Source organism: Notechis scutatus, chromosome 6, assembly GCF_049901735.1.
Source record: "Notechis scutatus isolate UNSWTSFEM ecotype Mainland chromosome 6, rNotScu1.2, whole genome shotgun sequence".
NCBI classification, from domain to species: domain Eukaryota; kingdom Metazoa; phylum Chordata; class Lepidosauria; order Squamata; family Elapidae; genus Notechis; species Notechis scutatus.
The window spans coordinates 20800397-20813450 of NC_142014.1; the positions used below are offsets into that span (position 1 = coordinate 20800397).

General features: G+C 34.4%; 1 protein-coding gene across 4 annotated transcripts in view; it reads left to right on the forward strand.

Moving 5' to 3' along the window:
* Nucleotides 1-13054, forward strand: part of MPPED1 (metallophosphoesterase domain containing 1) — an 81334-nt gene that overhangs the window by 3270 nt on the left and 65010 nt on the right. For all 4 annotated transcript variants that reach the window (XM_087969468.1, XM_087969471.1, XM_087969470.1 and 1 more), the window contains exons 2-3: nucleotides 8307-8365; nucleotides 10121-10383. In XM_087969468.1, the coding sequence (XP_087825594.1) occupies nucleotides 10232-10383 (152 nt within the window). In that variant the 5' untranslated portion in view covers nucleotides 8307-8365; nucleotides 10121-10231. The remainder of the gene's footprint in view (nucleotides 1-8306; nucleotides 8366-10120; nucleotides 10384-13054) is intronic.

The window sequence follows — 13054 nt, forward strand, 5'->3', positions numbered from 1 at the left end:
CAGTACAAAAAAAATCTAGAACCTTTTCCTTTGTTCACCTAAAAGGGAGGAAGGAAAAATCTGTATGATCTGTGGCACTGCCCTTGGCCCTTTGAAACTAGTTAATGTTATTAGGTAGATTTAGAAAGCTTTTCATAATGAAGAACAGATTCATGGTTGCCTTTTCATTTACATTTCAAAAGTAAAATAATGAACTAAATGAAACCTAGGTTGGTAGAATTCAAGGGAACAAAATAGACTGCAGAAACTTGAAGTCTGATGGAATGATTGTGATTATACGATTAAAATTAGATGCCACAGTAAGAGAGGATGGTACCTAATTTTAATCGTATAATCAAAATCATTCCATCAGACTTCAAGGCACAGATCAATATTTGCTTTTGATCCCCTCCTCGGTAAGAAAGTGTTTTATACATTGAAAGAAACCAATATCTAGTCATTATCATTAGACATAAGAATATTGATATTATGGAGCATAAATACTGTTGTGTCCAATATAAAAATCTTGTGCCTCAGAAATTTTCCTTTAAGCAGCTCAGTTATAAAGTCAAAGAGGTTGGCCGTTGCCTATTTATTTATTTATTTTTCTTATCCGCTTGAAACCTCCATTGCATATGGATCGAATCTTTGGTGTCCCGAGTTGGCTTCTTCACCAGGGTGCAGAATTGTATGTTCGCAATTTCTTATGCTTATTTAAAAAAAAACACCAAGCATTAACATTTAACTTTGATGAAATTAGATTTCTTTTTAATGAGATTATTATATAGTGTGGAAAGGTTTGGAACTACACAAACACATTCAGGTAGAGATTCAATTCATTTTCTCCTTTTCATTCTTGTAGGAGCTGTATTGTAGATAATTCCCTGGGAATACATTCACACAATATATATTAAAATATTACTGTTTGTCAAATGCTTGCCACTGAATTACTTGTGCAATCTTATATCTGTACAGTTTTATGCTGTTATATATAGAGAATTAACAAATGAAGGCAAATACACATGTCCCAGGATAATGTTTCAGGATCCAATTTGGACGGGTCACTGTTCTGATTAGAGAGAAGTTCTTCTGAGAATGGGCTTCAGCACAAGTTCAAAACGCTGGAAAGATTAAATCTCTTGTCCCAGTGACGGACCCAGATTGGATCCTGTAATTAAAGCTGTGAAACAAAAACTATTCTCAAAACAGAGAGTGGAATAACGTGTACCTGATTTCAATTTTAAAATTGTCATGCATTAATTTTAACATTTACATTATTGGAAAGAACTATCAATGATTTAAAAATACTATTAGATCTTTTCCTGTGAAGTTTGCTGCTTACCTGGTTAAATCCTCACACATATGACAACTTCTCAAAAGCAAGTTTTGAGGGATCAGGAAGATTTATCTAAGAAAAACATGTAAAAAAAAGTAGAGCTTAATTAAGAAAAAAAAGAGCATGTCTATTTTTGTTATTTTTGTTTCATGGCTGAGCTTATGTGGTTTAGAGCAGTCAAAAACCATAACCACAAAGTATTTTGCTTTTCTTTTGCTGCTATAGATTTTAAAAACTGTCCTTCGGAATTCATGACTAAGAAGAATCAGGATAAGTTCTTGCCACAAGCACGCTAGGACGTTATCTATGCTATCAGTGCCATATAGAATTACTTTGTAGATATGTAATTAATAGGAAACAATCAAAGACTGATATTTTAATTACATAAGTGTGCTTAGTAAGGAAAGGACCATTGTTTCAACATTGATTTTGAGCTTTAGCAAATAAGCAAAAATATTTAGTTCAGTCAAAGGGAGATACTTACTTTTATCCTAATTTGGACATTGTTTAGAATGACCGTTCAAAAACAGGTAAAACATAGTTTGAAGTCAATAAATAGATAACAAGTAGCACTTGTTAAGAGATCTAGGAAAATTATTTCAAGCCTTAGTTTTTCCAATAAAGAGGCACTTTTTTATCCCATTATAAAGTATCCTATTATATCAAACCTGTAGCAATTTTTTTGTCCGCAAAATTTTATATATAAACTTAATTAAAAATTAGAGCTTTGATCTTTTTAAAATTATAAAACGATGAATTTCCATCCTAAAACCAGAATATGTTTGACAAAGGAAATAACAATATAGAATGACTAGTGTTCATTTCAAATGTGAAATTTCTGGGAGAGCTAAAACGTCTCATAAAAATTAAGCAAAATGGACACTTGGTAAAGTATGGAGAAATAGGCAATGGAGCAATTGTAGGAAATGCTGTTGAAGAAGTGCTCTTGAAGTTATTTCCAGAGATATCAGAACTAGGAAGAAAACTGAAAAAGTAAAAAGTTATAGTACCAAAGAAAGGTGGGTTTTCAAAAAGATTGGCAAGAAGAAAGTTTTGGAGGAAGGGAAGAAGAACATCTTTGGTTTGCTCCCAATTTGGAGAATTCAAGCACACCTGCCTGACATTAAGAGAGAAAGAGTGATAGAATCAAAACTGCTGACTCTGGCAATAAAATTGTGATGCAGCTAAGCAGCCAAAGGAAGGCTTCCTATAGAGGGGATATTTTTTGCCTTATGAAGAACAAACAGACTTGCCTTGTTAAACAGGCACTGATTCCTCTCTAACTAGCTGTTTGTGGCAATGCCTTTTGGGGAATACCGAAAGCTCCAGGCTGTAGACAGATGGTAGCAATTGCTTCCTGCATAGGGAAAGGTGAGCTTAATGAACAAATTCAGCTAACTGCTAATGAGTAAACTGCCACCACTAACAACACAATGATCTTCCCTCCCTCCCATCTGATTATCAGGATCAGCCGACAGCTAAGGGTGAGAATAATTAAATCTCAAGGCGGGAGTGTGAGTTTTCTGATTTGGGGGATATTGATATGAGCTCTGAATGAAATCTCATATGGCCCATAGACCTTCATAGACCTGTTCTTAGTTTTATTTTTATTTTTATTTATTTTTTATTTTATTTATTTAGTTTAGTTTTTCAAGCATGTATGAGAAAACAAGTATGAGTATGAACATTACATATAAACATATAAGATAAATAGGCATAAGTATATACATAATAAATGAGTATGAATAAATGGGAACAGTAGGACGGACGGTAGGCACGCTGGTGCGCTTATGCACACCCCCTTACAGACCTCTTAGGAATGGAGTGAGGAGCTCCACGATAGACAGAGTAAGGTTAAATTAGTTACATTATTAATACTTGGTATGGCTAATCCTTTATTATTCGCAGACCCCAAAGGTGCATGTGCATAACCCCCTGAATGTTTCTGTGTCTGAAGAGGGTGGGAAGCCAAAAAGAGCAGCTTTAGGCGATAGAATCTTTGGTTTGAACCTCTGTTTCTCAACAAGATGACCAAAGGGCACATTGAATGCTGGCATTACTCTCAGAAATCACGATGCTCTTTTTTCACAAGAACGAAGGGAGGTGGTTTTGGACATTTCTATCTGATTAGACATCAGGAGCATTTGCAGCCTGTGGCCAAAGCAGTCAAAATGATGGCTATAATGGTATGTTTCTATCTGTGGATTTTGACTGTGTGCCCAGGGAATCCTTTGCTTGATTTCAATAACTTGGTTTACAAATCCATCAATACATTTTCTTGTGGTTTAAGACTAAATCCTTATAAAGCAAAACGATATTGAAATTCCACCTACAGCTGGAAATCTTTTTCCGATATGAAGGCTAAGGAAAAGAAGCTATAGATTACCACTGAAAATATTTTATCAGAATGTTGGATTTGATCTCCCTTTAGGGTATGCATTTATTTAACTCCATCTAACAGGTAGGTGAGAGCTAGTTTGTTGTAAGGGTTAAAAGAAACAGGCTACACCCCAGTAAACTCAGTTGTAGCCTCACCTAAGTAACTCTGGGCTAGTGAGTTTCCCTTAGCTCCAGGGACAATTTTTTTAATGGAAGTGTTTTCAAAACCACGGACTTAATGAGCAGCCATGGCATAGTGGTTAGAAGGCTACTTCTGACTGCCAGCTGTCTGCAATTTGGCAGATCAAATCTCACCAGGTTCAAGGTTGACCCAGCCTTCTGTCCTTCCGAGGTCGGTAAAATGAGGACCCAGATTATTGGGGGCAATATGCTCACTTTGTAAACCACTTAGAGAAGGCTGTAAAGCACTGTGAAGTGATATATAAATCTAAGTGCTATTGCTATTTATGTAAGTCTTCAGGATAAAAGACTTAAAAACCTTACCACCGCCACCATATCAGCATAAAGTTGTATAGGAAAACCTGAAAACCTAGGAAAACCTGAATAGGAAACCCCTAATTTAGGGGATAAAAGGGGAAAAAATTATGTAATAACAAATAAGAGCACAGGGTCAGAAAAATGGAGTTCAGGTAGGAAATTTGGAGTAAAATGAGGTCATGATAGAGTAATGGTCTGTTATATTGTTCACATAATTTTAAAAAAAGTGTGCTGTATTTTGAACATGGATGTTTACAGCATTTTTATATGAAGTTGTCCATAATTTTTTGTTTTATGACTTATACAGTACTGTGTAAAGGTATTATGCAGGGGTGTAAAAATGATGTAAGTTAGGAATGCTTTCAGAAATGGAAATGTTAATAGTTTATTTTTATCAACAAAATGGAAAGTCAATGGATGTTATGAAAGTAAATGAATATTTTGGTCATACCAAGTATTGGTATTTGATTTGGGTTTCTCTTCTATTCATTTACTTTCTATTTGCTTAATTGATAATAGTTTATTTTTATCATTATTATTATCACTTCTATTTCTGAAAACATTCTTAATTTACAGCATTTTAATTTACAGCACAACTGCCCTACACTTTTGCACAGTACTGTATATTTAAGCTACATTTTCATATATAGCTTTCCATAATTTAAACATCATTTATATTACCCAACTAGCTTTACTATTCTACTTTTAACTTTCCCCCAAAATGTGTTGATTTTGTCTTCAACTTCTCACAAAGCATTTCTATATGCAACTTATAAATCTTTTTTTTAACATTATTTTTATTATTATTTTGCAAACAAGGAATACCAATAGACCATTTAATCTTTCTTGCTGTAGTGGGTTCCATGTAAAAAAAGGAACCCATAACATTTCATTATTCTGTAACCTAAACTCTTCCTATATACATATTCTGGGGTGTGAGATTAGCTAGATGAATCTGTGAAATATTATACTGTGAAAAGTTCTTTTCTTTGGTCATAACTCATGAAGGATCAGGCCACAGAAAAAATTACCCTATTTTATATGCTCAGATTTCATAGCCTTCAATTAAGTGTTTTTCCGGTGAAACCGGTCTATCAGGGCAACCTGGTCTACCCAAATATGGGATGGAGCATATGGCTTCCTCTCCTGATAAAATATAAATTCACCCATAGTCTTCAATGTGGAAATTCTCGAACATCCATGCAGTGACTTTTTTGTGTATCAAGCATGGCAACATATTTCTGGCTAGTTGGGATAATTTTAAAAAATGTTAAGCCTTAAAAACTTGGCTCACTATTATTGATACAGTCCATTAGCTCCATGTATATAATATGTATGTGTTCTGTATATCTGGGTATAAAAAGACAAGAACTTAGTTAGAAAAAAAATAACTTTACCATATATTTATTCTACTGCTGTTGTTCAGATTAAAGAGAATGAAAGGCTTCATGCATTAATTGTAAAGATTACACATTAATTACACATATAATTACACGTAAATAAGACATTTATACCATGTACATTTTGATATTTCTAGCTTGCATTGATAGAAATGTAAGGAAATTGTTGTTGGTAGATTCATTAATGCAGTATAAGAGATGAATTCAGTATTTTTGTTAGCTTATTATTGAAAAATGCTGGAAAACCAAGTCCATATTTAATGGGACCAGTGGTATTTAAAAATATGGAAAATTGCTGAAGTTGAAAATTTAACAAAGAATGTTGAAAAATTATATTAGGAAGGTAAAATACAGGGATATTTGATAACCATTTATTAATGGTGTAACCCCCTTACTGGTCTCTGAAAATGTAGAAATATCACTTTGAATAGAAATATTCCATAAGGTCTTTAAATGTCTATATTTCTCATGACTATGTGAGTAACACTATAAAATTTAGCAGTAAGAATTTATTTTGATAGATTGAATTATACAGAAAAATCAAGTTATTAAAAAAGGAATTCAGAATAATCATGGAATGAAGAACACCGTGGTTTAATAAAAAACTTCAACTAAAATCATTATAATAAATTGGGACTCTTAAATTGGAATACAAATATTCTATCTCTTCTAGTGATTTCCAGAAACTGATCTAGATCAAAGGTGAACCCTCTCTATTCCAGCTTTTCAGTCATGAGGCTCTTTATGGAGTAGCTACCCCTTTCCCTTTTATCATTTAGGAGTTATTTAAGGCAGAGCTTCCTATGAGACCTTTGGGAACATCTGAGATTATGCTATCTTGTTTTACTGCTCTGCTTATTATTTTGTTACTTTTATGGTGGGTATTTTAATTTGCTTTATTTTTCTTGCTATGGATGTTTTATTCCCTTATTGGATTTTTTAAATTGCTAACCACCTGGTAGATTGCAATAATAAATTAATTGGATAAATAAACCAGCAAACTAACTGAGGCCAAATCAGCACTTTTGGCTCAAGGGCGATTGAAATTGGCTAAGGATATTGGTATTACTCAGATTGCTCCGTTTTTTAATTTATAGCTGAGATATAGATGCGATATATTTAGTATTTTTCTAACTGGCAGATATAGTTCCTGCTGTTATTCTTCATATGTCCAATTTTTGTACTGTGCCAAAGTCCTAAGCATTTTAGGGGTCTTGCCACCATGTGTTATTCCAATACTCTGTTTGCTAGTTATCTTTTATTTTGAACTACTCAATGCTATAATAAATATTTGGTTTGACTTTGATACTGCCAAGTGGAATATTAAAGCAGGTGAGACAAAAGTTGGCTTAAGCAGATAAGTCCATTGGATTTTGATTGGGATAAAGAATTCAAATCTCTAACAGTCTGACAAAGTTCTCTAACATCTTCTTCTCATATCTTGCCTGGAATTTATTTATTTTGTCATGTTTATGTAGTGTATATTGGAGGTGGTGACCCTTTGCAAGCTATAGTATGCAATGAAATTTCATTTTAATGTATGGCCGATTAGTGTACATTCAAAGTGACAATAAAATTATTCTAAGTCTAACATGGGTTTCCATTTCAGTAATAGCCCTATTTAGCCCTAGGAGTAACAAAAATTTGGCTTATGCCCGTCTGGAACTGGATCTTCTATGTTGAGATGAATCAACATTAGAATCCCTAGATCTGAGGCAATAATTAAGTCAACCAATACGGGATCTTGCTGCAAAGGGATCCATTCCAGATTTATTTCCTGCAGAGTGAAATAACTCTTTAAAACCTTGGTTAGTGATTTCTCTTGGATTTAACTTGTTATAGGAGCACACTTGGGGTCAAATAACTTCTGTGAGATTATTTCTCCTGTAAAGATTGTAATGGCTAAATGGCTGCTAGTATATACTAGTCTCCCAATGAATAAAAGGAACTCAGTAACACCTCAGTCCATCCATTTGCTAACTGACCTAATTTTCTCCCTCCAATATCAGGTGAAATGGAAAGGCATTTAAAATCCTGCCTTGTTCTATTAAACTAATATTTGCCAAATTATGGTATTGGACTCACTTTGAAAAAATATTACCAGATTGCTAAAGCTCAAAGGATTTTTTTTTTTACTTCTTCTGAAGAAAAATGATAAGAGAACAAGTGAGGATCAGCTATTTGTAAACTTAAGAAAGAAGAAACGTTCTTATAATTAAAAAAAGGTAGCATGTAAAAGGATATTGTCACCTACCCCTGAACTCACAGTAAGGATAAAAGATGAAAACAACTAGAATACCAGCACTTGGTACAATCTCAAAGGTGTTTTCTTTTTTTTTGCTCCAAAATACAACTGAGTTTTTTGAGGAAGAAAAAGATCATTTTGCTTTTTATCCAAAAAGCTTCATGAATTGTGACTGGATGGTGATGAGATGGGAGGATAGAAACCTCCCATCAATCGTTCCTATCCTCCCAAGCTTGACTCAAATGTTTCCCTTATCTTTTAAAAACCAGTTGAACTATGAATATATTCTGCCTTCAGCATTCCCTTATTTCAAAACAGACGAACTGAGAGAATTAAATGTGAGTTTCCTGTGCCAAGCTACTTCTATTTAGGAGGAATGTAAATGTATGCTACTTGTTGTTAATAAATTATTTGCTGCTAATAAATAAACAATCCCCTCACCCTCACCCCGTGGTTTGGTGTCTTTCAGAAGCTGTAGTTTCATCAAGATGAACATGGGCTGCAAAAAGACTCCAGAGTTTAAACACTGTAAGTTCTCAGCTTTCGTAAAAATGCACAAAATTAGGTTGGTAACTTATCTGCATTTACATGCAAGTAAGTCTCATTAAATAGAGTACTTCTAAGCACACACAATTTGGTTTGCCCTAGAAATGAGATACTCTGAGCCTAGAAAATAATATGAAAAGTAACTTTTTTTCCACTGAAAAGCTTATATCCCAAATGAAAGTTGTTATAAATAACTGAAGAATTGAGTGTCCCCTCACCCAGGATCTCAGTCTGTTTAAGAAATTCTGGCAAATGTGGAAATACAGTTAAAATTCAGCTTAAAACATTCAAAACTGGGAATTATGGACAAATTCTTAAAAAGCAATAAAATCACCATCATCCTATATGTTCACAGAATTTACACTATTTCATTGAAAATCTCTCAAGGTTTAAAGTTTGATAAATAAAGTAATAAAAGAATCTGTGAAATATACAAATGGATGGCTTGCCTGAGAGACAAAGATTGCTGGAGAATGTGCAATTGTGTTGTTTTTTTAGAGAGCTAAAATAACGGTGAGCTGATTGGTGGGCTATAGAATCACTTACAAAAATCAGTATCATTTCAACAAAATGAAATATGGATATGCATCATTTAAGTGACATTGGGTGATTGAAATAATATGTTGAATAATATATTAATTTATTAATTTTTAGGAAAAATCATGAGAGGGAAGTATACTTGTGATACTTTATTATCTGAATTTGGCTAACATTTGTAATGGTTCTAGCCATTTCAGATAATTCATGGATTTATCATGATCATTAAAATACCGAAAGAAAGACATAATACAGATCTTTTAGAACACTTACAAACTTTTCATACATAGTCATATAAACAGTTGGAACAATAATGTAAACATTTACTAATACATGAAGGGTAGAGGAAAATAAAATGATTTGTGTTTGCAAAACATTGAAAGTTGACATACGTTTTCTAGGAGTAATGCCCTATAGATCTGTGATTAAGTCTCCTAAGGATTGGAACCAGGGGTGGGATTCAAATTTTTAACAACCGGTTCTGTGGGCATGGCTTAGGTGGTGGGCATGGCTTGGTGGTCATGTGACTGGGTGGACATGGCTTGGTGGTCATGTTATTGGCTGGGTGTGGCCAATCAATATCACTCACATCGAGACACGCATCTCCTCGCCTGGCCTCTCATGACTGTGGGGATGCCGCAACAGTCGTAAGTGTGAAAAATGGTCATAAGTCACTTTTTTCAGTGCCACTGTAACTTTGAATGGTCACTCCACACAAGCAAAGTACCAGCAAAGGAGGGAAAAAAAACTCCAGAGACATTCCTGAGACAGGAAATCTAGTCCTGCCAAGAATGTAATAAGGGTTAACAGAGAGGCAGTTTCTGCAGGCAACACCAGAATATTTCCTTCCTACCTTCCTTACAGGATTAGGCCAGTAATTTCTTCTAACAACTGGTTCTCCGAACTGCTTAGAATGTTAACAACCGGTTCTAGTGAACAGGTACGAACTGGTAGAATCCCACCCCTGATTGGAACCTGTTTTAGCATGTCTTCTTTGACAGGTTTGTTTTGTTCCTTATATCTAAATAATATTCATCAACTTGCTGAACTGGAGGTATTTGTTGGGAGATACTTCAGCTATTAGCCTTTTATCTTCCTCTCATAAATTTGTGACAGTAAATAAATAAGATGTATCCCAAATGAATGATCAAACCCTTGTATCCAGAATCATTGTTTTCCGTCTGATTTTTACATTTTCAGAATCCATGAGGGGAAGTTATATGATTAAGCTAGAGAGAAACCAGGGGAATGTTTTCAGCCAATATGGAGAGATGATTTTGTGAAAAAGGAGGATTGCTACAGAGAGCAAGCATGGCATTTGCCCAATCACACATCATGACGGCTAGAAGGCACCAACACAGTCGACTCATAATTGAAGTAGATGAGTACAGCTCCAATCCAACCCAGGCCTTCACCTTCTACAACATTAACCAGGGACGTTTCCAACCTCCACATGTACAAATGTAAGTCCTACCATTCAGCTGATGCTACATCACGGATTATTGAATGGTTATAGCTGTGTCATCAGAGGTGGGATTCAGCCGGTACAGACAGGTTCACACAAACCGGTAGTTCCGGCAAACATTTGGCCCTGCCCCTGCTCTATTCTGTCCTATGCTTCCTTTGTTTGAAGCCCAGCTGATCGGCGTGGCAGCACAGATTGCCATGCCTCAGCTGTTTTTACTCACCAGGGCTTCAGTAAAAAGGTTAGTTTTCTTGCTATTTTGAAAAGCCCTGTGCGTGCTCACTGCATTGTTTGTTACTAGTGAATCCCACCAATGTGTGTCATTATGATATGTCACGATCACCACTCCATAACCCTTGAGAATAATTCCTAGGTGAAATAAATATTTCTATTAATAAAAGCAAAGGATAGCTCTGTGGGTACACATATATGCATGTCATAAAGTAGCAACAGGCAGTTACAGGAGTTAGAAGTACACGTAAAATTGCAGCAACATTTGCTAACCCTACTTGGTAACCATACTGGACAGAAGGGAAAGGGGGGAATTACTGAAACCTTTAAATATATTAGGGGTGTGAATAAGGCGCTAGAAGGCAGGATATTCAGTATTGAGCAAAAATTAAAAACTCCAGGGGCATGACCTCAGATTGACAGGAGGATAGTTCAGAAGTAGTTAGGAAGTATTATTTCACAGAAAGCGTAGTGAAAGCTTGGAACCAACTTCAATCATCAATCACTGAGTTTAAACATGCTTGGGAAAAACACGTGTCTATCGTCTGACAAAAATTAAAAAAATAAAAATTATTAAAAGGAAATCGACTAAAAAGAAAACAAACAAGCAAGAACTCAAAGAGCAGACTGGATGACCACTGGGTCTTTTTCTGCCAACAATTTTCTCTGTTTTTTAATGTGATATCTGTTTTACAACAAAATGTTTTATTATTTGGCTATAGATTCAGAGATCTGCACGCTAACAAAAGAATGGCCGAGCTAATGAAGTAATGTGAGCATTCATGTGAAAGTGCTTATTTTAATTCAGACCCAATGTGAATAACAGGATAGTTAGATGTAATTAAAATAAGTTTTATTTTTTTATTTTTTGGTAGATGAAAATGTCTCTAAAGGTAATTGCTCTTGAAGATGATTTACTTTTGATGTAACAATACGCACCATAGCTTCAAAATGAAAACTATTTTAAAAGTTGAGAGACAGAAGGGAAAGAAAAAATATTAAACTGTAACAACTAAATTCAGTATTAAAATATAAGATTAAATATTTTCCAAGAAATAAACATGAACAGCATTTTTTTCTTTCATCAAGAAGACAGTCCTGATTAACTTCAACTAAATAATGTTCCTTTCCTTCCCCCCAGAAATCACGTATACAGTATAAAATAAGACATGCAAACTGTAATAATCAACCCGACAAAGACATTATTTGCCTACTAGAAATTGAAACTGAACCATGGATTTGTATCCACGTTTCTTATTCCCCATTATCAAAGTTTATTTGCCACTGAATCTCAAGGATTGAGAAATAGGAAAATGTTTTAGCCAGGAATCTGAATTAATTTATTTTGCTGTGTATTGGTTAGAAACCTTATTCTCTGTTGCTATTTGTACTTGTAGAACATTTTAGGTAATTTCAGGCTGTTTTCCAAAAGATTTATTTTTTTCTTTATTTGGAAGATGAAATTTAATTTGGAAGCAGAGATTGTACCCTACCTCTCAAATTCTAGCAGACCTGTACCATTTTTTAGTCTTCAGAAAATATTGTATTTTTGTAAATTAGCTTTCATGTATCCTACATGAAGTTTGGTTTTTTTAAGAAAAATGTTTGATTTTATTTATCTCTTGTGAGATTGATTTATCTCCAAAAGAAAAAGAAAGTTCTGAACTCCTCAGCTTTAACCTGCTGGTTTGGGACGTAGCTGGAGAAAGTTTGTCAATTTTGCTCTTTTATTTGCCAGAAGGACAGTAGAGAATTATGGAGCTGAAGTATGAAGTATGTAGTCCCAGGAGGTTTCTGGGTGTGGTTTCAAAACTCCAGCCTCTACCCTACAAGCTGATCTTTGCTTTTACAACACACACACACACACACACACACACAAACACACACACACACACACACACACACTTCTACACTGAATCATGAAACTGTCAGTTTTTGTTCTATCAAGGAAACATGAAAATGTCTAAGGAAAAGTATTCTAATTTATTCTGTACAGTAACTTAAAATGTATAATTCCTAGTTAGTTACATCTTACGTATATATCAAAAACTATTTGTTTTAAGTTTCAAGTTAAACATGTACTGAGATTTCATTGGTGCGCAATGCGGTATTAATGAAAAGCACGACAAAATATTGCAAAATGTTGCCTCAAAAACTCGTTTTGCTCATAAGCCACAATGGGTTAAACTGTTTTTAAATTTAAAATAGTTAAAGGCAATCTGCAAATATATTCCATTAGGTGTAAAACCTAACTCAGAAAGTGTATTTAATTAGGAAAAGTTTAAACATAGTTATACCATAGCTATATTGTCTAAGCATTGGTGAAAACTCTTGGATTTTAAATATGTGTGGCTAAGCTGAGTATTTAACTTGTTTTTCAGATACTCTAAAAACATACTTTTTATTGCGGCTATCAACTCGACACATGAATATAACAT